The sequence below is a fragment of the Euprymna scolopes genome, chromosome 14, assembly GCF_053919585.1.
Source record: "Euprymna scolopes isolate OS-2025 chromosome 14, ASM5391958v1, whole genome shotgun sequence".
In the NCBI taxonomy this organism is placed as follows: Eukaryota; Metazoa; Mollusca; class Cephalopoda; order Sepiida; family Sepiolidae; genus Euprymna; species Euprymna scolopes.
The window spans coordinates 94,248,617-94,274,421 of record NC_136495.1 but is presented as its reverse complement, the minus strand read 5'-3'; the positions used below and the strand labels follow the sequence as shown (position 1 = coordinate 94,274,421).

The 25,805-nt window shown below is 35.7% G+C and overlaps 1 protein-coding gene across 4 annotated transcripts in view; it reads left to right on the top strand.

Annotated features, from left to right (window-relative positions):
- Positions 1-25,805, top strand: part of LOC145293168 (doublecortin domain-containing protein 1-like) — a 562,737-nt gene that overhangs the window by 355,107 nt on the left and 181,825 nt on the right. For all 4 annotated transcript variants that reach the window (XM_080139630.1, XM_080139632.1, XM_080139631.1 and 1 more), the window contains exons 25-26: positions 19,363-19,609; positions 25,183-25,375. In XM_080139630.1, the coding sequence (XP_079995756.1) occupies positions 19,363-19,609; positions 25,183-25,375 (440 nt within the window). The remainder of the gene's footprint in view (positions 1-19,362; positions 19,610-25,182; positions 25,376-25,805) is intronic.

Sequence of the window (25,805 nt, the reverse complement as noted above, 5' to 3'; positions counted from 1 at the left end):
TTTAGATAGAGACAACATAGGACTCCTTCCAACAAGAATGGAAACAGAGCTGAGCTAAACAGAGATTTAATAATTTCGAGAGAATAGAAGAAAGTTCAAGCACATCATGTTTGAGAATAATAACAGGAATCAAATCAGGATTAGAGGATCATAGAAAAAATATAAGAATAATCAAAAAATATATAATACAGAGGGAGAGGACCATGGAAAAATATAAAAAAGAAAAAAAGAAACAATATAATACAGTTGAGAAGGGTAAGAGGAAATAAAAAGAAAAAAAGAAACAAAGTTGAGACAATATGAACATGTTTTGATAATAAGATCAAAGAAATCAAACATCAAGTAGTTCAACCAAAATTAGATTGACGTCCTCAAAAACGTTGTTAAAGGTTGGAAAAAGTGCCAAAAGCAAGATGAACGTTTTTTTAAAACACTATGGAGGATTTAAAAGCAGTATCGTCCAAATGATGAACACACAACTTGATCATCAACAGAAGACTGAGGAACGTATACTACAGCAACAACAAATGTTGGAAAAAAATTTTTTTGTGACTCATGTGTTAAAAATTAGCATGAACCACAATGGAATCGGTTGTGCCAAGTTTGGATTTATTGTCTTCATTTACACCTTTTTATTTTATAGAGAGGATTGTTTTACTTTCCTAATAAATTATAGCAAAGAACAAGGCACAAAAGAAACACAAACTCCTTTTAAACAATAACAATGAAGAGTATTTTATTTTTAGCAGGAACTGGCAGGTCAGGCTGCTAAAAGGGAAGAAGGAAAAGAAAGTTCTTTTAAGGTCGTCGAAGGTCAGTCAGTATCGTGTCGTTCCTGGTTGGATAGCAGTTGTCTTGAATCGAGACCGTCAATGCTATAGCGAGATATCCGTGGACAGGAGATGAAAGAGGATAGATGTTGTTAGGCTGGCGGTCTGGTTCTGACTGCAGACGTTCCCTCCATACTTTTAGGGAGCAGATGAATCATTGAGCCCTGTTAGCTGATTGGTCAGCCTGTGGCTGGAGAACTCAGGGGAGGGGGCATTGATTCACCAGAGAAAATAGTTCTTTGTGACTGCTACATCACCCCTGCTTAGGCGGAAAACCGAGAGAGAAGAAAAGAAATGGTACAGTTATTTTACAATTTTTTGTGAAAAAAAAATGTTCTTGCTTTTCTGTGAAAAGCTGGTTTTCCTGAAGAAGAAGAAAAATGTCTTTCTTGTAAAATGTTCTGTTTTTTTTTAAAGCAAAAATTGGACAAAGGCATATTAAATGTACAGAGTCTTACATAATTTCTTTGTCCAATGTACTCTATGACCACTGCGTGTAGTAGTTATATAATTGTCCTTGGGTGGAGTACTCACTTCAGATGTATGTGTATTCTGATGCTGTGTATAAGTAGGAGGAATGTGTGGCTTGCATGTTTTTGTGTCTAGAAAGGCTTTTTTACTCTCTCAATAGAGACAGTTTCTCTTTTACCACTGATATCTAGGGTGAAAAGTTTATCAGTACATGAAAGCACGTGATAAGGGCCAGTATAAGGTGAAGTTAGGGGTGGGCTTTCACGGCGCCCTTTCTGAGAAAAACGTGAGTCCAAGATGAAATATCCTTTGGGACCGATAATCTTATGGTCTGTTCCCTAGTGTGGATCAGTGGGAGCTTACTAAAATAAGCTCGCAGTCTGTCGACATACAGAGCTGAATTGGTTGTTGTTAATTCTATCGGGGTCAGCATTTGACCAGGCAACAATAGAGGTACTCCATAGACAAGTTCTGCTGGAGAGTATCCCAGGTCCTTCTTAATTGATGCACAATTGCCAAGAAGGACAACCAGTAAATATTCGCTCCATCACTGCTGGTCGGGGTAAGCACGTAATGCTGCTTTCAATTGGCGCTAGAAGTGTTCTATCATCTCGTTAGAATCTGGGTGATAGCTTGTTGCCCAAATCTATGTGATCCCTAAGATCCTGGACAGTTCCCGAAATAGGTGAGATTATAACTGTACACCACGGTCCATGGTGATGGTTGTGAGAACTCCGTAACGTGATATCCAGCTTGATATAAGGGCTTGCGCTATGAATTCAGCGAAAATGTCTGTGAGGGGAATGGCTTCAGGCCACCATGTGAAACGGTCTATGCAGGTCAGGAGATAAGTAAATCCCTGACTGACCAGCCAAGGTCCAACCAGGTTGATGTGAACATGGGTAAACCGAGCATCTGGGGAGCTGAATGTTCCTAGGGGTGCACGGATATGCTTGTGCACCTTTGACTTTTGGCAGGATACACAGGAACGTGTCCAGGCAGTGATATCATGCCTCATATTTGGCCAGAAAAATCTAGCTGTAATCAGCTTCACTGTGGCTTTGCATGTCCAGGTGTGCCAGATTGTGTAGAGTATCAAAAACAACTCTATGATGAGTCAATGGAACAAATGGTCGAGGTGAATCCGTTGAAGCGTCACAAATGATCTGCATGTCCGAGGTAGGCACAGGCAGGTATGCGAATTTGTAAGTTGAAAACTCAGGTGACAACGGGTCCAAAGTGTCCAGATTTGGCTGGTCTAAGGCCATCTGCTGTAAGTCAATATCTGATGGTGAGGACAGAAAATTAATGGGAAGGTGGGACAAGGCGTCTGCTGCTGTATTCTGCTCGCCTGAGATATGTCGGATATCGCTAGCAAATTGCAAAACAAAATCTAAATGGCGCATTTCGCGGGGAGAATATTTGTCTGGCTTAGAACGCAGTGCGTATGTAAGAGGATGGTGATCAGTGTAGATAAAAAATTGACGGCCCTCGAGTCAATGTTGAAAGTGTTTCACTGTAAGGTACATTGCTATGAGTTCACGGCCAAACGTGTTGTAACGTTGTTCTGCCGGTTTCAGCTGTCTTGAAAAGTATGTGAGAGGTTGTAATTGTTGTTGCTGCTGTTGCAACACTGCACCTACAGCTGTGCCTGATGCGTCAACAACCAGTGAAAACTGGGCATCAGGTACAGGATGTGCAAGTAGAGATGTTGTCGCTAGTTTTGTTTTCACTTCATTAACAGTTTTAAGTTGAATCTCATTAAGTGAGATTTACTCATTTTCCTTCTTCATGTTATATAACAGGTCGGAAAGAGGAGCTAGGAGATCCGTACATTGTGGAATAAAGTGTCTGTAATAGTTTAACAGACCGAGGAAGTGCCTTAGTTGTCGAAGTGAAGTGGGTGGTTGAAGGTCTTGTAGAGCCTTCACCTTTTCCAGTAATGGAGATATACTGTCTGGACTGATAATGTGGTCCAGGAAAACTAGTGATGAAGCACCGAAAACACATTTACTAGGATTAATCCTCACCTGGTATTGCTGAAACCGATTGAATAGTAGGCGGAGGTGAGTGACATGTTCCTCAGGTGAGGCACTTGCCACGAGAATGTTGTCTATATAGTTATAGCTGAAGTCCAAGTCACGCACTACTTCGTTCATGAAGTGCTGAAAGGTGTTAGCCGTGTTTCTTAAACCGAAGGGCATAGTTAAAAATTCAAATGCTTCAAACGGAGTCGTTACTGCAGTTTTGGGTATATTGGCCAGATTCACTGGGATCTGATGGTAAGCCTTAACTAGATCTAGTTTGGAGATGGTCTTACAACCATGCAGAGAGGAAGCAAAGTCCTGTATACGTGGGATTGGGTAACGATCAGGTACCGTCATGGCATTGAGTCATCGATAGTTCCCAGTTGGACACCAATCTCCAGAACGTTTCGGGACCATATGCAAAGGGGAAACCTATGGACTGGATGGGGGGGCATATGATTCCCAGTTGCGGCAATGGTTGAACTCTGCCTTCACTGCTTTAAGTTTGTCAGCAGGGAGGCGACGAGACCGTGAGAATACAGGAGCACCTGTGGTCTCGATGTGGTGTTTTGTGGTATGCGTGGGTTCAATCACAACAAAATTCAAATTTGTTAACTCCGGGTAGGAGTGTAAGATGGTCTGATATGGGAAGTGGCAATGAAGAATACTGGGCTGATAGAGGGGGTGTTTGTTTTCACACCAGAGATGGAAAGTTCCGTATTCGCATCTATCAGCCAACGTCTGCGCATATCCACTATCAGGTTGAAGTGGTGCAGGAAGTCCATGTCTAGTATGGGGTAGGGTTAATCAGCTATCATAAAAACCCACGTAAAGTCTCTCCATAATTCCAAGCCCAGAGAATGAGAAATTTGACTGTACATGGAAATGGGGGAGTGATTTACCACTTGCAGTGTGATGGATGACACTGGAGGCTTCTCAGTGAGGAGTTTCAGTGGTCAAATACTGCAAGCAGCTCTGGTATCAACCAAGCAACATGCTTGGAATAAGGAGTCTGTGATAAAATAGGCACTATTGTGGGTGTTCTGTGGAGAATGTGCCGTACACCTTAATATTGTTGTGAAAACTTTGAGAAGGGAAATTGATTTTTAACAGTTGCTAAAAATTTAATGGTCCTGAACAATTTTATAGTTAATGTTTCTGATCAAACTTTAGTATAAAATATGTCGTTATATTGAAGATTTCTACTTTAAGATGCCTGCTTATAGAAACATTATGTTAACCAAATTAGTTGTAGTTTTTATAACAATTTGGTTCAATTAATGATTTAATAACAAAATAATATTCCAATAGATTATATCATTACATTATTATTTAGTCATTAAAATTTTAATTGAATCAAATTTTTATAAAACAATATATAATTTGGTTAAGATAATATTGTTTCAGTGACAGGCTGAAATTTTCAATATAATCAAATATATTAATGTCATTAACAAACACATGGCGTTCTTTAACCCTACTACTAAACCTAAATTTTGGTGGCAATGCAAAAAGAGAATGCATGATATGTAATGGGACTTAAAATAAATTTTTAGTTTATAGGACTGTTAAAAATCAATTTCACCAGTCCGAGCCAACAATTTCCCAACACAGGCAACTTGTATTCAATAAATAGCATACAAATTAAAACTAATCTAAAAAAATATATTCAACAAAACTTATATCTAATATGATACCACAATTGACCTTTTAAATTAAATTAATCTTTTTTGTTTTGTAGGCAAAATGAAGTGCTGATCTACAAAAAATTGTTAACAATTTGAATTCTTTTCACTTAAAAATTTACAAATTTTGAAAATCAGCCAATTTTAATGAAATTTTTCATATTTATTAATGACCAATAAACTTTGTTATTGTGTATCTTTTTTGTGGTCTCTTAGTCTTACCGAATTTCAGAAGAAGAATTCATCTAGTCTTGTGGAGTGTTTAGCAAAATACTCTTGCTTAACGTAACATCACTTGAAGAAGATGCATCATTCCTTGTATGAGACAGTGTAACTGCATCGAGGAGATTTTATTTAGGTTTCGAATACTATTTTACCTGGAATATTTTGTCAAGGTGTACTTGTAATTAACTGAAAACAGAAAAGATAAAATGTTATATCAGAACAGGTACTACACTTTGTGTTATTTATTTTCTATAGGGTAAAAAATATACAATGTAACAAATTAGTCACAAAGACATCACACTTTGCTCTAAGACAAAAGGCCAAGAAAATGACGTTATTTACTTGAAATAGGAATCCTTAAAACAAAACAAAACGAATATATATATATATATATATATATATATATATATATATATATATATATATATATATATATATATATATATAATGTTTTTTTTTATATATAAAAAGACGAAAAAGAAAAAGACTTAAAAAATATGCAATAAAAGTAAGTTAGCAAACAAAAATAACCCAAGGGGAATAATGATAATAAAAAAAATCCTCTTTAAATATAAATTACTATGAGTTACTTCCCTTATGTTAGAATTATTTCCTTTTCAAAGAAAATATGCGGCGGAAACAGATTGTAAAACATATTTTATAAAAATCTCTCTCTCTAAAACAAGCCACACACACACACACACACACACACACACACACACACACACATACACACACACATATGTATGTGGCTTGTTTTATTTAAACTATGGAAGTGTGGCAAAAAATATTAGATGATACAATACATCTAAGGAATTCTAAAGAAAAGATAGTTTATACTCATAAGAGATTAAACATGGCGTTAATTTATTTATTATTATCCCCTTTCTAAAGAGGGTATTCACGTTTCCATCTATGGGTGCCTCATGCAAATTATGATGAATCTAAACCCTTCTTGAAAGACTGTTTAAAGTCTGCAAACCTAGGATCGAATATGTATGGGGAAAAGAAGTTTAAGTGAAAGTAAATATCTCTGCTTCCAACAAAATTTAAAAAAAAAAAAAGGAATAAAACAAAATGACCCATCCTTCTCGTTTAAAATGCACTGCATTTATTTTTCAACAAAAATAACAAGATGTACAAGCAAAGGTCCGGTAAAAGTTCTTGAGAAATCATTATGATTAGAATGTTCAAAGTAGGTGAAAAAGCCTTTGTGGAATTATTAAGATTAAAAGGTCATGTTAGATGAAAGTCTTTCGTTAAATTAAAAGATTAAAAGATGAAAGTCTTGTGTGAAAATAATGTCCTTATTTCAAGGTTTGTCTTTTAACTGGCGAGGTTTGCCTTATTTAAAAATCCTATGAGGAAACTAGTCCGTTGTTATTAATTCTTATAGAAAATGTACGGAATGGGTGCGTGTGTACATAAGTGTGATTTTTGGGTGCCTGCGTGGCGTGTGTCATTATGGTTTTGACAGATTTGAAAACGCTGATGAAATGAAAATGAGAGGCATGTTCTCGTGTCATGTTGGAGCGAAGAAGAAAGAAGGGTGCAAAAAGGAGAGAAGAATGTTTGATGCATTTAAATACTTTTTGAACCGGCTCCAGCCCAAGATTTCTGCTGCTGGTATTTGGTTTTTGGAAAAGCGTTAAAAGATAATCTTTTACATTTTCTCAGTGGTCGCTTGTGTCACGTGGTACTGGATTTCACTCCGTCCGCCAGAAATATGTCCATTTTACTTTTGTTCTTGTGAGAAAAGCGTCTGGGCGTATTTGAAATTATTTCATTATTGGAAGAACTTATTTTTTTTGTGCAAATGCACAGGGAAATTAAAATTAATAAACGTTTGATTATTTGTGCGTGAGCGTGTGTGTGTGTGTGTGTGTGTGTGTGTGTGTATGAGTGACAGCACAAATACTCTCTCAGATTAAAAAAAAATATATAAAACTGTTTTTCTCTATTTTTTTTTTTTTTTTTTTTCAATATGTAACATATTCCTTAAAACGTTTTGGCCAGTGTACTTTTCTGCCGGTTTTCGTTTTGGTAGTCGCGTCGACGTTTTGTACAACAGTAGGTTCTGTAAGAGGTTGCTCCAGTGGGGGAATGATTTGAAAATCTTCTATGTATGCTGGTTTAAGTCGGTCCAACGTGAAAGTGTCTCTTTTCCCGTTTTTTGAAACAGTGAAATATTTATTCTGCCTGTCCAGAACTGGGTATGAGCCCGAATAATTTGGACAAAATGGCTTTTTTACTGAGTCGTTCCTGACAAATACATGCTTGGTGGTGTGAAGATCTTTTGGGATATAGGATTGTCTGTCTGTCCTCCTGATGGATGTGAAATTTAGAGGAGACATTTTGTCTTTCAACTCTGTTACGAACGTGGTTGTAGGTGAGATCTCCGTGTGTTAATCAAAATATTGACCCGGTAGAGTCAAAGTGGAACCGAAAACTACCTCTGCTTTGTAAGTCTTCTTTTACAGAGTTCTGTATCATTAATAGTATCAAAGGTATATTGTCTGCCTAGTCTATGCTATTCAGACTCATTGCCAGGGAGGTTTTTAACTGCCTTAAAGTGTTCAACCAAACCATTCGAGGATGGGTGATATGCTGTAGTCTTGATGTGGTTTGTTCCCAGTAATTGATTAAATTCTGCAAAGAGTGTTGATTGGAACTGCGAACCTCTGTCTGTCGTAATGACTGTGGGTACTCTGAAAATGGTTATCCATTCCTGAAGTATGGCTCTGGCTATTGTTAAAGCTGAAGTATCCTTAACGGCTATGGCAGTAGGCCATCTGCTGAATCTATCGACGATAGTCAGGATGTGAGTGAGTTCCTTTGAAGTGTGTAACGGTCCAACCAAATCGATGTGGATGTTGGTGAATCTAGCATTGGGTATGCTAAAGAAACCCAGTGGTGATTTTGTGCGTGAATTTTATTCTTTTGACAAGGTATGCACGTCTTAATCCAATTTGTTGCATAATTAGCTTTAAAGTAACTCTTTTTCCTGGGTGAGATAAATTATGAAGATTAAATCGATACACATTAACACCTAAAGATTTCTTAGGCTTTTGATTATACTTTTATTCCCAAACTAAGCATCTAAGTAAATAGTTACTAGCCATAGTCCTATAGATAGATTAAAAGTGATTCTGTAATAAACAGCAACCCTTAATATCTTTCTTTTGATAGGAGATAGTATTGCAATAATTTATGCACAAACTGAATCGGTACTCATTGTAATACAAACTTCCAAATATTAAGAGAAAGGCGAAGCCATCTTCCCTCGTTAGAAGTTTGAAGACACCATACTCAATGTCAAAAATTCCATGCATTCGTATACACTGAAAACGCCACTTATCCATCCATCTATATTTAACTATACTTACAGAATATGCTATAATTTTTATCTTCCAGGTATACCTGTACTAAACTGTACTCCAAATCAAATGTTCTCTTGTATCTATATTGAGCATATATCTTATCTTTCAGGTGTATTAAATACTCAGTCTGGGCACCAAATCTTAATTTCTAATATTAAGTAGATCATACTTTAACATGTTATCCTATGCCTAAACTTACCAAACTATATCTAACCATACATAAACTCATTTCTCTCAAACCAATGCTGTTGCAATTTTAGTTGCTTTCACTGCATGAATTCTTACCAATCCCTTCTCTCATTAACAATGAAAATGGAAAGCATAGTAATGTCCTTTTAATCACTTTGAGGCGTATAATTTTACAGTAGATGTTAAACTAAATAACCGTTTTTTTAGTAGATATTAACTTAAAAAAAAGACGATTAATATTAACTACCCATGCGGGGTCGCAGAAATACCTGGATTAGGACCCAGGCGGAGGTGAACCCTCTCAGTGCTGATCGACCCGTAGATCTTTCCAGGTCATCCGTCTAGAAGGAAAACTAAAGTCAGACCTAGGGGAGAGGCCTCTTCAGTCCTGGACGACAACCTTCCTAGAGCTGGTGACTCAAATAAATCAACGGTTGGCAAACCTAAACTGCTTAAGAAGGAGATAAACTCTGTCTATCACCCGGCTCTCATACTCCTTCTTTGTCTATTAGCCAGGCGTAGAGGTACTATCACTGGGACTCGTCAGAATCGCCCAGTGGTTGACCTTGTTTCCTGACTAGGACAATGAACGCCTCTCCACTCCCTCCACATCCCATCCCCCTAAACTGGACACTGTGGGGGTGCTTCAGTACCATATATGTCGGTGCAGTTGAACTGGGCTGACTTTGCCAAATGGATTGAGGGTACCGGATTGACTGCTGCTTCCGACTAATAGTACAGGTGTCCTAAATCTTTGGCAGCGCTTAGAGTGGCTGCTCCATCAACAGTTGTGTAATATCGGGATGTTTGTAATGCCATGTCGTGCATGGAAAGGGACCCTGCACTCATCCTCGATGGGCTTTCCTGAGGCCACAATCCTGTGGGTGAGTACAGCTGATGGTTTACTTGTGTTGCATGTCTGATATTCTGCACAACCACTTGTCCAGCACCCCTCACCCTAACTGAAACTTTTAAATTAAATAAAATGAAATGACATCTCAAGCAAAACTCAAAGAAAACCAACTTGCCTCCTCCCTTGAAGCTTGCATTTACGAATATCTGCGGGCTTAGAACTAACTTAGATGATATTGAATCATATCTCCTTGTAAACACCCCGGATATCTTAGCATTAAGTGAAACTAACCTTCACTCCTCCATTCCCTCTAACCACTTTAACATGCCTGGTTATCTCCCACTCTGCCGTAAGGAGTTGGACAGACATATGCATGGGCTTGCAGTCTATATTTGTAATACCCTCCCCCTGACTAGAGAAATAAAACTAGAATCAGACGACCAGACCTTTATGTGCTTCAGACTAAATATGCAACATAATATTAGCTACTTGTATTTTCTCTACCGCTCTCCCTCAACCCAGGACTGTACCCTAATAAACAAATTCTCTGACAGCATAGATATAGCACTCTCCCTCGATACTAGTGCACAAATACATGTATTTGATGACTTCAATGTCCACCACAGTAACTGGCTAGGATTCTCAAATTACACAGACGTAGCTGGTAGCGCAACACGTAACTTCTCTATATCCCATTCCCTATCTCAGACGGTTACATTCCCAACACATTTCCCAGACCAGCAAGATCAACATGCCTCACTTCTAGATCTCTTTCTGACGACAGCTCCCGATGATTGTACAACAAATGCCCACAGCCCACTCGGGAATGCTGATCACACTGTGATAATGGTAGAAATCCCCCTAAATTCTAGCTCTAAAACTGAAGACCCACTACTCAAAACAACGAGGTATTACAAAAAGGCTGACTGGGAAGCCATCAGAGAACTCATCAGAGATGCCCCATGGCAAAATATCTTTTCTCTTCCAGTTGAACAATGCACAAATGAGACCACTGTATGGTTCAAAACTGCAATTGAGGTACATGTTCCCGCACGGAAATTCTATAGCAAACCCCACTCTTCCCAATGGTTTACCTCTGCTTGTGCAGCTGCCATTGCTCAAAGGCAGCATGCGTTCCATAGATTCAACCGACATAAGTCCAGTTCAATCAGACAAAAGTATATAGAAGCCAGAAATAATTGTAAGAGCATAATAGCGACAACAGATTACACTGAAACCACCAGGAAACGCATCGAAGCACAGAAATGAGGAAAATCTACAACAGTGTAGTAAATAATGGGCAGTCAAAGATTCCCCCACTATTAAACAATCATGAGGTTGCTTGCACGGCAACCGACAAGGTTAGCATGCTTTGTTTGCCTCAAACTCCACACTAGACTCGGCACACCACTCCCTCCTCGACTTTCCTTTGCAGACAGACGCCACACTAGACGATTTGAAAATCACCCCTTCTCAGGTGCATGGTATCATAAAAAATCTAGACACCTCAAAAGCATGTGGACCAGATCTTATCCCGGCTGTGCTAATAAAAAAATGCTCTGTGGAGGTTGCTCCAGTTCTCTCCAAACTTTGCAATAAATGCCTTAATGAATCTTGCTTTCCCGACTGCTAGAAAACCGCTTCTGTGGTACCAGTCTTCAAGAATTCTGGTGAAAGAACTGACCCACTAAATTATCGCCCCATTAGCCTCTTCCCACTTTTCACCAAAATATTTCAATCAAGCCCTAATCCAACACCTAACAGCTGCTAAACTTCTGACCAACAAACAATATGGATACAGACAAGCCCGTTCAGCAGCAGATATCTTAACTGTAGTCTCTGAACGTATATACCATTCACTGAACAAAACAGAGGAGGGTAGAGCGGTAGCCCTTGATATATCTAAGGCTTTTGACAGGGTATGACACGATGGTTCTAAGGAAAATTAGATCATACGGTATCGCTGGAAGAATACATAATGTAATTAAATCCTTCTTAAGTAAGAAAAAAATCCAAGTTGTCCTCGTACATCCAAACAATATGATATAAATGCAGGACGTACTCCAGGGGTCTATTATTATTCCTAATATTCACAAATGACCTCCCTAATAAAATTGTTTCGGAGATAGGTATATTTGCCGATGACACCACCCTCTATAACAGGCATGAGGGAAAAACAAATGAACACATGTCTAAGGAAATGGCAGAAACACTAGAGGATGATCTCCAATCTGTAGTGGAATAGGGATAAAAATGGATGGTCACACTCAATGCTGCCATGACTAAACTTGTTTCCTTCAATAATTACAAGAAACCTTCTCTATCACCAATAGAACAAGAACACACTGCCTGAAAGTACTTCCTTTAAACTCCTCAGCCTAACGTTTACAGGGAACATGAACTGGAATATATAGATTGAGAGCATTGCAAAGACTGCTGCGAAGAAGGTGGGCTCTCCCTTTACTATGCTAGAAAATTACCTATGCCTGAAAGTATCCTGTACCTCTATAAGGCCACCATTCGCCCATGTATGGAGTACTGTTGTCATATTTGGGCTGGTGCATCTGCTGCTTGTCTCTCACTCCTGGACAGGGTTCAAAAGAGAGTCGCCAACCTGATAGGTCCTGAACTGTTATCTAGGCTTCAGCCTCTGTCCTATCGACGAAATGTTGCATCCATCTGCCTGTTCTACAAATACTTTAATGATGAATACTCTGACGAACTGCAAGCACCTGTACCTCCTTGACGTGACTACTCCCAAGAACCCGACAAGCAACTAAGTCCTACCCCTTTACAGTAGAGATCCCAAGGTGTAAGAAAGCCTTTTACTCCAATAGTTTCTTCCTCAGAACTGCAAGTCTTTGGAACTCCCTTCCGAGATTCTGCTTTCCCAACTGTACTGATATGCAGAAGTTCAAGTGTAATGTGAACAAGCATCTTGCTACTCATCTCTTTTCATAATGCCCCCACAAATTATGTCCCCGATAGTAGCCCCCTACTTCAAAGTGGCACTTGCCTTGTTTGGAGTGAAAATTGAATTTAAAAAAAAAAAAAAAAGATGTTGGAAAACTTGTTGTCTGAGACTCAGTGGTATGTACAGTTGTTGTTGTTTCTTTGCCGTGTCGCAATAAACAATCGCTGTACTGAAGGGTACGGGCATTTTTTCGAGTTGTAAGAATGTGTTTTCCTGAACATCTTCAAGCGTTGTGTCTGATTCCTGTTCTCCTGCTATCAATTCCATGTTTAGCGAGCTGGAATTTAGAGAAGTGATCATCTTTTGGATAAGGCGTCTGCTACAATGTTCTCCTGTCCCTTCACATATCTTATATCCATGGAGTACTGTGCAATGTAATCGAGATGTCTGATTTCTCGTGGGCCATATTTGTCCACACGTGTGTGTAGCGCGTAAGTTAACGGTTTGTGATTTGTGTAGATCGTGAAATTTCTGCCTTCCAAGATGTGTTTGAAATGTTTAATCGCCAGGTAAATTGCCAATAATTCCCTCGAAAATGTGCTGTATTTTCTTTGCGTTTTGTTTAGCTTAACTGAAAAAAAAAACGATATACGGGTCATCCTATCATTGGTCAGCTGATGTATGACTGCCCCTACGTCTACGTCTGATGCGTCCATTGTAAGTGTGAGTCTGGTATCTTCCTTGTCATTTATGTAAGTCAGCTTTGCGAAATTTGCTAGGGCTTTTTGAACTGGCTCCAGCCCAAGATTGCTGCTGCTGGTATTCGGTTTTTGGAAAAGCGTTAAAAAGACAATCTTCTAAATTTTCTCATTGGTCGCTTGTGTCACGTGATACTGTCTTCAACCACCAGAAATATATTAATTTTACTTTTGTTGTTGTGAGAAAAGCGTGTGGGCATATTTGAAATTATGTCGTTACTGGAAGTACTTATTTTTGTGCAAATGAGCAGGGAAATTAAAATTAATAAACGTTCGTTAATTTGCATGCGACCATGTGTGTGTGTGTGTGTGTGTGTGTGTGTGTGTGTGTGTGTGTGTGTGTGTGTGTGTGTGTGTGTGTGAGAGAGAGAGAGAGAGAGAGAGTGAGTGACAGCATAAACAAAAGCATATTTCATTTCAATATAATGGAAGGGTGTTTTCCATAATATTAAATAAGATGGTGTTAGAAATTGCACAATGTGCTATTTAAATACAGTAGTAGCTGTGTGTATATGTATGTGTTACGCTTTTATTTCTATTCAAAGAAACATTTTTTTTAAATAATGTTTATTTGAATTTTAATTTGAATACTGTTTATTTGAATACAAAAAAAAGTAGACCTTGCTTTATTAGTTATTGAGCACTATTATATAAACTTCGTTAAATTTATTGGTTGTTATTTTTTAATATTATTAAAATGGAATTATATATATATATATATATATATATATATATATATATATATATTTGTAAACTTTTACCATTTAGAAGAGTAACCAAAATATATCTCTTTATTCAAAATTAAAATTGAAAACTTTATTGCTTATACCCGCCCTGGGACGAGTATTTTACTAGTGTGTGTGTGTATATATATATATATATATATATATATATATATATATATATATACATATATACATATATATATATATATATACATATATATATATATATAAATATATACCCTATGTAAATGTAATATATATATATATATATATATATATATATATATATATATATATATATACTAGCAAAAGTACCCGTCGTTAACTGGGTTCAAAAATAGCCTACAGAAAATGGACTCTGATTTATGAAAGTATGATAGATTATAAAAAGGAAGGGCTTGGGGTATCCAAACCAAAGCAAAATATGATGAAAGTAAAAATAAAATAGATAAACCCCATAATTTATTATACCATACCTGTTCACACTGAAACACTTATTACAATATTCTGTGGATCTATATTAAAAAACCTTGTTAAACTTTGTGACATATTTCCATTCTATGGAGGTCAGGTGCGAACGAACACCCCATGATTTTATTATACAATATTTCTTCAAACTGAAACATAATTATCAAAGTATACTTACACAGATAGATATGAAAAGTCTTTATTAAAGTTTGTGCCTATTTCCATTCTATGGAGGCCAGGCGCGAACGCAGACCCCACAATTTTATTATACCATCCCTATTTAAGTTAAAACATACTTATCAAAGTATTATTATGTACATCTATATCAAAAACACTTGTAAACGTTGTTTTTTAATTTTTAATTTTTTTATTTCTACACTTTTGGACCAGGTGCGAACGCAGACCCCACAATTTTAATGAACCACTGTTCTGCCAGATCAAACATACCCATTCCTGTGTCTCGATACATCTTCTATCATTATATGTAATCAGTTTTTTAAAATAATCAACCATATAGGAGCCTATTCATGACCACACACACACACACACACACACACACACACACACACACACACACACACACACACACACATTCAACTTTATAGTATATATATATATATATGTATGTAATTACCCTATGTAATTTTGCACTTAGCCCGTATTTTCATATTACTTTTTTTATTCTAATATTTTATATAATTTTTTATAATAGATGTGTTGTAATCATGTTGTAATCATGTTGAGGCACTGGTTCTTGTTAAATCACCAGTACTAAAATGGATGATCATTTGGGAATATCGGGTGCTGTATGTAGGAGCATGTCAACACCTCCTTGGAAAAAATATAGATATATAAGTGACTAGGGACCGCTTGTGAATTTGATATACCCATGAAACGTCTTCTTTTGAAGAAAACCAATCCCACCTGCCTAGTGTGAGTGCTGCGTTGGTATATAATAAATAAAATTCAATGTTTTTCAACAAAGGGAAAGGGCTTGATGAAGGCATCTCCAACGTTTTCCTGAGAAACAATAACTCATGTACACTTCTGCACCAATTCTTCAACTCCTATTTTTACAGTTCTGAATTTTTAAGATTTGTGATTGTTTGTATTGGATTAATCGCACAATTGTTCTCATGTGGAGTGTTATCTGCACAGCGTTTCGGTCGATGTAACCTTTGACTTTATTCAAACATGGCGACTTTTGCACGTGAAAAAGGTTAATCAAAATAATGCAAACATTCCTATTTTTATTTTTTTTTTTTCATTTTAAATATTTTAAAGGAAAAAGTAAAACATAAAACTTTTTCTTATTAATGTTGAGCGTGAACGTTGCCCTATGATAATGTCGTTACCTCTTTGATCAAAACAAAATGTACTTTTCCAAGTACCACGGGTAATATCATTTCAGAATTGTTATGAAATGATGGAGATATTTTTCTCCAATTAATCATTTTGAGAAGCGTCAGACTGATTAGATTAATATTTTTGTCTTAGGTTGAAATTTGACTAATAAATTAGTCAAATTTTAAAGTCAAAACAACACCAACAACACATATTAAAGTCAAAACAACACTAACAACAAATATTAAAGACCAAACAACACCAACAACAAATATTAAAGTCAAAACAACACTAACAACAAATATTAAAGACCAAACAACACTAACAACAAATATTAAAGTCCAGACAACACTAACCACAAATATTAAAGTCCAGACAACACTAACAACAAATATTAAAGTCCAAACAACACTAACCACAAATATTAAAGTCCAGACAACACTAACAACAAATATTAAAGTCCAAACAACACTAACAACAAATATTAAAGTCTAAACAACACCAACAACAAATATTAAAGTCCAGACAACACTAACAATAAATATTAAAGTCCAAACAACACTAACAATAAATATTAAAGTCCAGACAACACTAACCACAAATATTAAAGTCCAAACAACACTAACCACAAATATTAAAGTCCAGACAACACTAACAACAAATATTAAAGTCCAAACAACACCAACAACAAATATTAAAGACCAAACAACACCAACAACAAATATTAAAGTCCAAACAACACCAACAACAAATATTAAAGACCAAACAACACCAACAACAAATATTAAAGTCCAAACAACACCAACAACAAATATTAAAGTCCAGACAACACTAACAACAAATATTAAAGTCCAAACAACACTAACAACAAATATTAAAGTCCAGACAACATTAACAACAAATATTAAAGTCCAAAAAACACTAACAACAAATATTAAAGTCCAGACAACACTAACAACAAATATTAAAGTCCAAACAACACCAACAACAAATATTAAAGTCCAGACAACACTAACAACAAATATTAAAGTCCAAACAACACCAACAACAAATATTACAGTCCAAACAACACTAACAACAAATATTAAAGTCCAGACAACACTAACAACAAATATTACAGTCCAAACAACACCAACAACAAATATTAAAGTCCAGACAACACTAACAACAAATATTAAAGTCCAGACAACACTAACCACAAATATTAAAGTCCAAACAACACTAACAACAAATATTAAAGTCCGGACAACACTAACAACAAATATTAAAGTCCAAACAACACCAACAACAAATATTAAAGTCCAGACAACACTAACAACAAATATTAAAGTCCAGACAACACTAACAACAAATATTAAAGTCCAGACAACACTAACAACAAATATTAAAGTCCAAACAACACTAACCACAAATATTAAAGTCCAAACAACACTAACAACAAATATTAAAGTCCAAACAACACTAACAACAAATATTAAAGTCCAGACAACACTAACCACAAATATTAAAGTCCAGACAACACTAACAACAAATATTAAAGTCCAAACAACACTAACAACAAATATTAAAGTCCAGACAACACTAACAACAAATATTAAAGTCCAAACAACACTAACAACAAATATTAAAGTCTAAACAACACCAACAACAAATATTAAAGTCCAGACAACACTAACAACAAATATTAAAGTCCAAACAACACTAACAACAAATATTAAAGTCCAGACAACACCAACAACAAATATTAAAGTCCAAACAACACTAACCACAAATATTAAAGTCCAGACAACACTAACAACAAATATTAAAGTCCAAACAACACCAACAACAAATATTAAAGTCCAAACAACACTAACAACAAATATTAAAGTCCAAACAACACCAACAACAAATATTACAGTCCAAACAACACTAACAACAAATATTAAAGTCCAGACAACACTAACCACAAATATTAAAGTCCAGACAACACTAACAACAAATATTAAAGTCCAAACAACACCAACAACAAATATTAAAGTCCGGACAACACTAACAACAAATATTAAAGTCCAAACAACACCAACAACAAATATTAAAGTCCAGACAACACTAACAACAAATATTAAAGTCCAGACAACACTAACAACAAATATTAAAGTCCAAACAACACTAACAACAAATATTAAAGTCCAAACAACACCAACAACAAATATTACAGTCGAAACAACACCAACAACAAATATTAAAGACCAAACAACACCAACAACAAATATTAAAGTCCAAACAACACCAACAACAAATATTAAAGTCCAGACAACACTAACAACAAATATTAAAGTCCAAACAACACTAACCACAAATATTAAAGTCCAGACAACACTAACAACAAATATTAAAGTCCAAACAACACTAACAACAAATATTAAAGTCCAGACAACACCAACAACAAATATTAAAGTCCAAACAACACTAACCACAAATATTAAAGTCCAGACAACACTAACAACAAATATTAAAGTCCAAACAACACTAACCACAAATATTAAAGTCCAGACAACACTAACAACAAATATTAAAGTCCAAACAACACTAACAACAAATATTAAAGTCTAAACAACACCAACAACAAATATTAAAGTCCAGACAACACTAACAACAAATATTAAAGTCCAGACAACACCAACAACAAATATTAAAGTCCAAACAACACTAACCACAAATATTAAAGTCCAGACAACACTAACAACAAATATTAAAGTCTAAACAACACTAACAACAAATATTAAAGTCCAAACAACACCAACAACAAATATTAAAGACCAAACAACACCAACAACAAATATTAAAGTCCAAACAACACCAACAACAAATATTAAAGTCCAGACAACACTAACAACAAATATTAAAGTCCAGACAACATTAACAACAAATATTAAAGTCGAAACAACACCAACAACAAATATTACAGTCCAAACAACACTAACAACAAATATTAAAGTCGAAACAACACCAACAACAAATATTAAAGTCCAAACAACACTAACAACAAATATTAAAGTCCAGACAACACTAACAACAAATATTAAAGTCGAAACAACACCAACAACAAATATTAAAGTCCAAACAACACCAACAACAAATATTAAAGACCAAACAACACCAACAACAAATATTACAGTCCAAACAACACTAACAACAAATATTAAAATCCAAACAACACCAACAACAAATATTAAAGTCGAAACAACACCAACAACAAATATTAAAGTCGAAACAACACCAACAACAAATATTAAAGTCGAAACAACACGAACAACAAATATTAAAGACCAAACAACACCAACAACAAATATTAAAGTCCAAACAGCACTAACAACAAATATTAAAGTCCAAACAACACCAACAACACTAATATACAACCTCAAATGATTGTAAGCAACACACACTGCAGCATTTCGAATGTTTCACTAACAATGATCCTGTTACTAATTGCCTTTTTTATTATTTTCAGTTTTTAGATGCATGCACACAAGCTCTCCACCTGCCATCAGCGGGAAGAAGACTCTTTGATAGTACAGGAGAGGAACGTCATAGCTTACAAGGTTTGAGCAGGGACCAAATTGTCTACGTGAGTTGCCATGAACCTTGGTCGGATCCCAAAATGAATAAAACTGAGCAGCAACGCCGTATTTTATTAGCTCAACTCTCATCGGACATGAACAAAATCCGACACTACTGTGCCATGCGTAACCTGGAAAGTAAATGATGACTTTTGTTTATTTATTTTTTTAATATAAGACAACAATCGTTAAAACTTGTTACTGCCTATCTATATATACATACGAGAAAAATATGTGATCTAATGTTAGATGGTCTGAATCAGAAAAAAGTGAGTTCTCAAATTCAGTTAAATATTTAAAAAAAAATGGCAGAATCTCAAATTAACATCTCTCTCTCTCTGTCTCTCTCTCTCTCTCTCTCTCTCTCTCTCTATATATATATATATATATATATATATATATATATATATATATATATATATATATATATATATAAGTTAAATAATGTTATTATTTTTGTTGCTATTTTCTTTGTTCAAATATTTTATTTTTCCTTTTCTTTATCATCTTCAACTGTTAATAAATAGAGATAGGGAGAAAGATATATATATATATATATATATATATATATATATATATATATATATATATATATATATATATAGAGAGAGAGAGAGAGAGAGAGAGAGAGAGAGAGAGAGAGAGAGACTGATAAATAAGAGCAGATGGTTAAATAACTGAGAGTGATAGACAGAAACTTAATAAGAGATTCGTCACTAGGTGAGTTAATTGCAAATTACGACTGATTAGAACAATTAAAATGAAAGTTTTTCAAACATAATCCAATCTCAAAACTGAGGAATATTTTGCCATGTATTTCTAAAATATATAGGAAAATTTTTTAGAGTAACAAACATTGATTAACTCAGCTTTAATATAATAGATGAACAAAAAAAGGGAAGTCGTTTCTGTTTGTCTGTGTCTACTTAAACTAAAAAGTCAGAATATGCAGATCCCCCTTCCTCTCTTTCATCTTTTTCTCTCTCTCTTTCTTTCTTTCTCTGTCCCCTTCTCTCTGTCTCTCTCTGTGTCTATCTATCCATCTATCTATCTATAACTTCAAATTGAGGAGGTAAAAAGAAAGTCTGCACAATCGAAAATTGTTATTTAAATGTAATTTAGGACATTAATTCAACACAAATACAACAGGAACACAATGAACTAGTTAATATTTAGTAGCATAGCCGTTCTGCAATTTGACAGCCTGCAATCTTTTAGGAATTCCTTGAATTCCAGCAATACTCTGCAGCAATACTCCGGGGAAAGGGTACCCACTTTTCTTTAATTTTTGTCCAAAGTTCTTCCAAATTTGAAATTTGATCATTGTGTAGCTGTTGCTTGATGTAATGCCATACATTTTCGATAGAATTGAGGCCTGGAGATTGTGCAGGCCAAGCCAAACACGGAATATCATGCTCTTCCAGGAACCTCTTGACATTGCCAGCTGTGTGAATGGGAGCATTATCCTCCATGAAGATGGGATTATCATCTAAATTCCAACCAAAGTAGGGTAGGAAATGCTCAGTCAACATATTAATGTACTTAGTTGAATTAATTTGACCTTGCAAGCGAACTATAGGCCCTTGACCATTAGTATTAATAATGCCCCACACCAACACTGAACCTCCACCAGCTTGCAGCGTTGAAACTGAGCACCTAGGATTAAATTCTTTGTCTTTCCTCCGATGTACGTACTGCCTACCATCACTGCCTAGCCTATTGAACTTGCTTTCGTTGCTAAAAAGCACTTTTAACCAATAGGAAGAGTCATGATCTTCATTGCATCTGACGAAGTCCAAACGGCGCTTTCTGTTCTTTACAGAAATCATTGGTTTGCATCTTGCAACATATCCGCACAAATTAAATCCCTTTAATCTGTTCTTGACAGTAGAAAAAGAGCACTTTTTAACAAGATTGCACTGTTGTTGGATTTGGGAAGCCGTTTCAAATCTATTTCTTAAGCTGCGGATCTTGATAGCATTGTCTTCCCTGTTAGAAGTAACTCCAGTACGACCAGATTTAGGGGCATCAGAAACACTGTCGTTTTTCGTACCGTTTTCTCATCACATTTCAATCTACATCCAATTTCTCGATTGGATAAATCAGAAAGGTGGAGATTAATGAGCTCCTGACGATCACTAAAAGAAAATCGTGGCATATGGACTAAATGTTACGTTGTATAACCTGGAACAACAACAATTACGATTAGAGATGCTTTGTTGCCTGTTGGTGGATACTTTAAACTGATTTTGAGGCAATTATTTAAGCTGGTTTTAAGCACATTTGTTGCTGCGGACTTTCTTTTTGCCTCCTCAATTTGAAGTTATTTTTTTAAATTGATATGAACACGAGAATATTTCAATTAAAGTCAAATATGAACAGGTAAAATTATAAGTATAGGTCGTTTAAACAGTTACATTAAATTTAGCTTAAATTTGCAGTTTTTGAAAAAATTACAAGGGCGGACTTTGTTTTTGCCTACACTATATATATATATATATATATATATATATATATATAGTTTTAAATAAAATAGGCGGAAGTTTCTCAAGAGCTCTTTCGGCAATCACCTCATCAGGAGAAAATCGATAGCATACACAATAATATTATGTCGAAACTTTAAAGAGTTCTAATGGGGAACTATTGAATGTGCCCAAAGTACGGGGACAACTAAAATTAAGTTTATTAATGTTTAAAAACGATTAAAATATTGGCACAACGAGGGAGAGGAAAAAAAACGGGAGAAAAGATTCAAAGTTCCCCAAAGAGAAACAATGCGTTTACTGTTTCCTTTTGCCGGCACAAAGAAGGCTTACGCACCGCAATAGAGACAGACTCCAAAACCTTTAAATGGTTTCTGGAGTCCGCTCTATGTAGCACCTCGAACCATTCTATTTTATATCTATCGGCACAGCATGGGTTGTCAACCAAATGCTGGCCGATAGCAGAGGCAATGCTGCAGAAAGAGGGAGACTTGGACTCTGCTATCGGCAGCATTTGGTTGACAACCCGTGCTGTGCCGATAGATATAAAATAGAATGGTTCGAGGTGCTACATAGAGCGGACTCCAGAAACCATTTAAAGGTTTTGGAGTCTGTCTCTATTGCGGTGCGTAAGCCTTCTTTGTGCCGGCAAAAGGAAACAGTAAACGCATTGTTTCTCTTTGGGGAACTTTGAATCTTTTCTCCCGTTTTTTTCCCTCTCCATCGTTGTGCCAATATTTTAATCGTTTTTAAACGTTAATAAACTTAATTTTAGTTGTCCCCGTTCCCCATTAGAACTCTTTAAAGTTTCGACATAATATTATTTTGTACGCTATCGATTTTCTCCTGATGAGGTGATAGCCTTGAAACCCAAGTCATTTGCACGCAAGGCAAGTTCGCTACCACCTGAACCACCATGCCACGTACAAGAAAGTTCATGGACTGATACAGATCAAGCAAACAGTAGCGTAATATATCCACTTCTTCCAAGGAGGGCGAAATGCAAATTTAGGACTTCCAGTCTGTGGTTTTCATGGTTTGTGTGAGTTGCGATATTGTTTGATTCGGGAATTAATTATATTCATATTTTACAAATAACAATATGCATTACTGATATCGATACTTGCGGCTTCACAGAAACATTGGAAATCCAGCCGATTGGGCTTATAGAATGGCAAGTGTATCCATTTAGCTCAATTTGTTGAATTTATTTTGTCCGCCAGACCAGAGTGTCTTTTTTCAGGGAGTTGAATTCACACTATGATTTGACACTGTGCCTTATATTGCTGGTATGGGAGGCAAGTAATCAAATGGAAAACATGTCGTGCATCTCATTTAATGAGATATTTAATAGTTTTAAGTGTTTTTTATTTTGTTTATGAAAGTCAAATCATGGGGGAGGGGAGGGGTGGTGAAAAAAAGTTAAAATATTTTAAAGTTTATCGTAGATCGATCATTCTTTTCCGAACAAATATTTTGAAATTTGGGAAAAGTGCGTTCGAATTCTGATATGCCTTGTGACGAATAACCATAAATAATTTAGAGTTTTTAATTTTGATACCAAATCGAAATTATTATCCAAATAAATTTATTCTCATGTATAGAACAAAATTATAACCTAATTTCTTTTAGTTTTGGATCAAACTAACAGGTCGCCCCATGTTAGCAGGCCGTAATACATGATTAAAGATCACAGTGTAGTATCTGTTCTGATGCTTCACTTCATCTTTTCTGTCCTCGGTCAATGGAGGAGAAATCCTTCATGATTGAGACAATTTTTATTTTCGTTCCTATCCAGAGATATTCAGAGAGATCCAGAGATGGGGAGCTGGATTTCCCCTACATTAAAAACCAATCTGGTGTCTAACTTTGGAATATATGCTTAAAAATGATGTTTTAATTCATGCAGATTTCGTATTTATTATTACAGAGCAAATTATCTATTGATTATTATTTTGTACCAATATATATATAACAATGATTTCAAAAGTTTTTAAAAATGACTTCTAGAACGTTTTCATCATAAATTCTATGCAATTATGCAGAATGTAGAAACTATGCATAAATAGAATTCGGGATAATAATGAAATGAAACAATCATCTAATAAGAAACCATAAAAAAATGAATAATTAATTAATTAATGATCGTTTTTCAAACGAATATGCAAATTAGTTAACCTTCATCTCTTCGCTTGCATATCCATGACTGATTATATTAAGTTGTTCATTTTAATAATTTTAAAATAGAAAAAGTAGGCCTTCAATATCAATGAAAGAGCCAGAAAAACAAAGCAACAACATTATAGGTAAAATAAATAATAATCTTGATGCCACAATATAAAACAGAGTACTCCTGATCTGAAGTGGAACACATACATCAAGTCTGTTGCCAAGGTCGCTGGGAAAATGGTGGGGTCCTTCTACTGCTTCAGAAGATATCTCACTACTGATGCAGTTCTCTATCTATATAAAAGCCAAGTACGTCCAAGGATGGAGTACTGCTGCCACATCTGGGTAGGAGCTGCCAAAAAAGCCTATCCTGCCTTGACAGAGTACAAAATAGACTTGGTGGCTTAGTGGGGGATGCCCTTTTCTCTTCCCTGTAACCGCTCTCCCACAGAAGAGACGTTGCGAGCCTGTCTTTGTTTTATTGTTATTTCCATGGCAAGTGCTGGTCTGAGCTTCAATCTCTGGTCCCCTCTCGCCAATCTTTCACAATAAACACCCGTCTAGCTGAAACCACTGTCAATAATTTTCCCCACTCTTTATCTTTGCCTAAATCAAAACATAAATTCCATGAACAAAGCTTCTTTCTTAGAAGTGCACGCCTGTGGAACTCTCTTCCGTTTGCCTGTTTCCCACCTGACTACAACTTGGATGTCTTCAAGTCCAACATAAACAAATTCCTGATGAACCGCCCCCTCAAGTAAGACACTTTATCAAATCTCCAATACTAACTATTACTACGATACTATCCCATTGATTACTGTACACACAATAACCCTTATCTCCAAGTGGCTTCCGGGCTTTGGTAAGTGGTGACCTCCATGTTAAAAAAAAAAAAAAAAAAAAAAAAGGATTTTTTTATTTAATTTTTTATTTTAATTTTCTTCTGACGGAAGATACAATTCAAAATAAAATCTATTTTAAAAAAATAGTTTTGAGTGTTTTATCCTGCAAACGGTGTTCATGAAGTTAATTTAAACATGCTATGTTTCTCTCTTTCAGATTATATACTGAAAATTGGTGGTCCTTTATGCCCAAGGTCGACAATAGTGATCGGTCAGTTACAAGAAGAGACGACAGAAGAGAAATCATTGCCGGAATCTGATTTGCCTTTGGATGAGAAACATAATGAACTTCAAACAAATGACAAAGCACTTTCTCGAAATATTGAGCAAGATGGAGTTAAAGAAACAATGTGTGTATGAATTCAGCATATTTGATTGAACATGTGTTTTTAATGCAGCTTTTAGAAATTGACTTCCAAACTAATTTATCTCTCGCCAGGGTATTATCTATCTCACTTTCTGTCAAATGCTTCCTCAGCTGCCCCTGCTACCTCAACTGTTCTACAAGAACACTCAACCATTATTTAAATGTGACCAAACCAAGGAAGTCTCCTATTCTCTATACTTCCTTCAGATTCAATCTTCACTGATCTTAGATTTGCCCATCTTTAAAATTTACATTTCTGATTTCTAAATAAGTTCTCATCTAATTCCCCAACTGTAACAGCATGCAAAAATTTAAATGTAATGTAAACTCATATCTTACTGCACGACTTCCCCCTTAGGATGCCCCATAAGTATGACCTTAATCCACAGTTGTCCCTTACATCGCAGTGACAA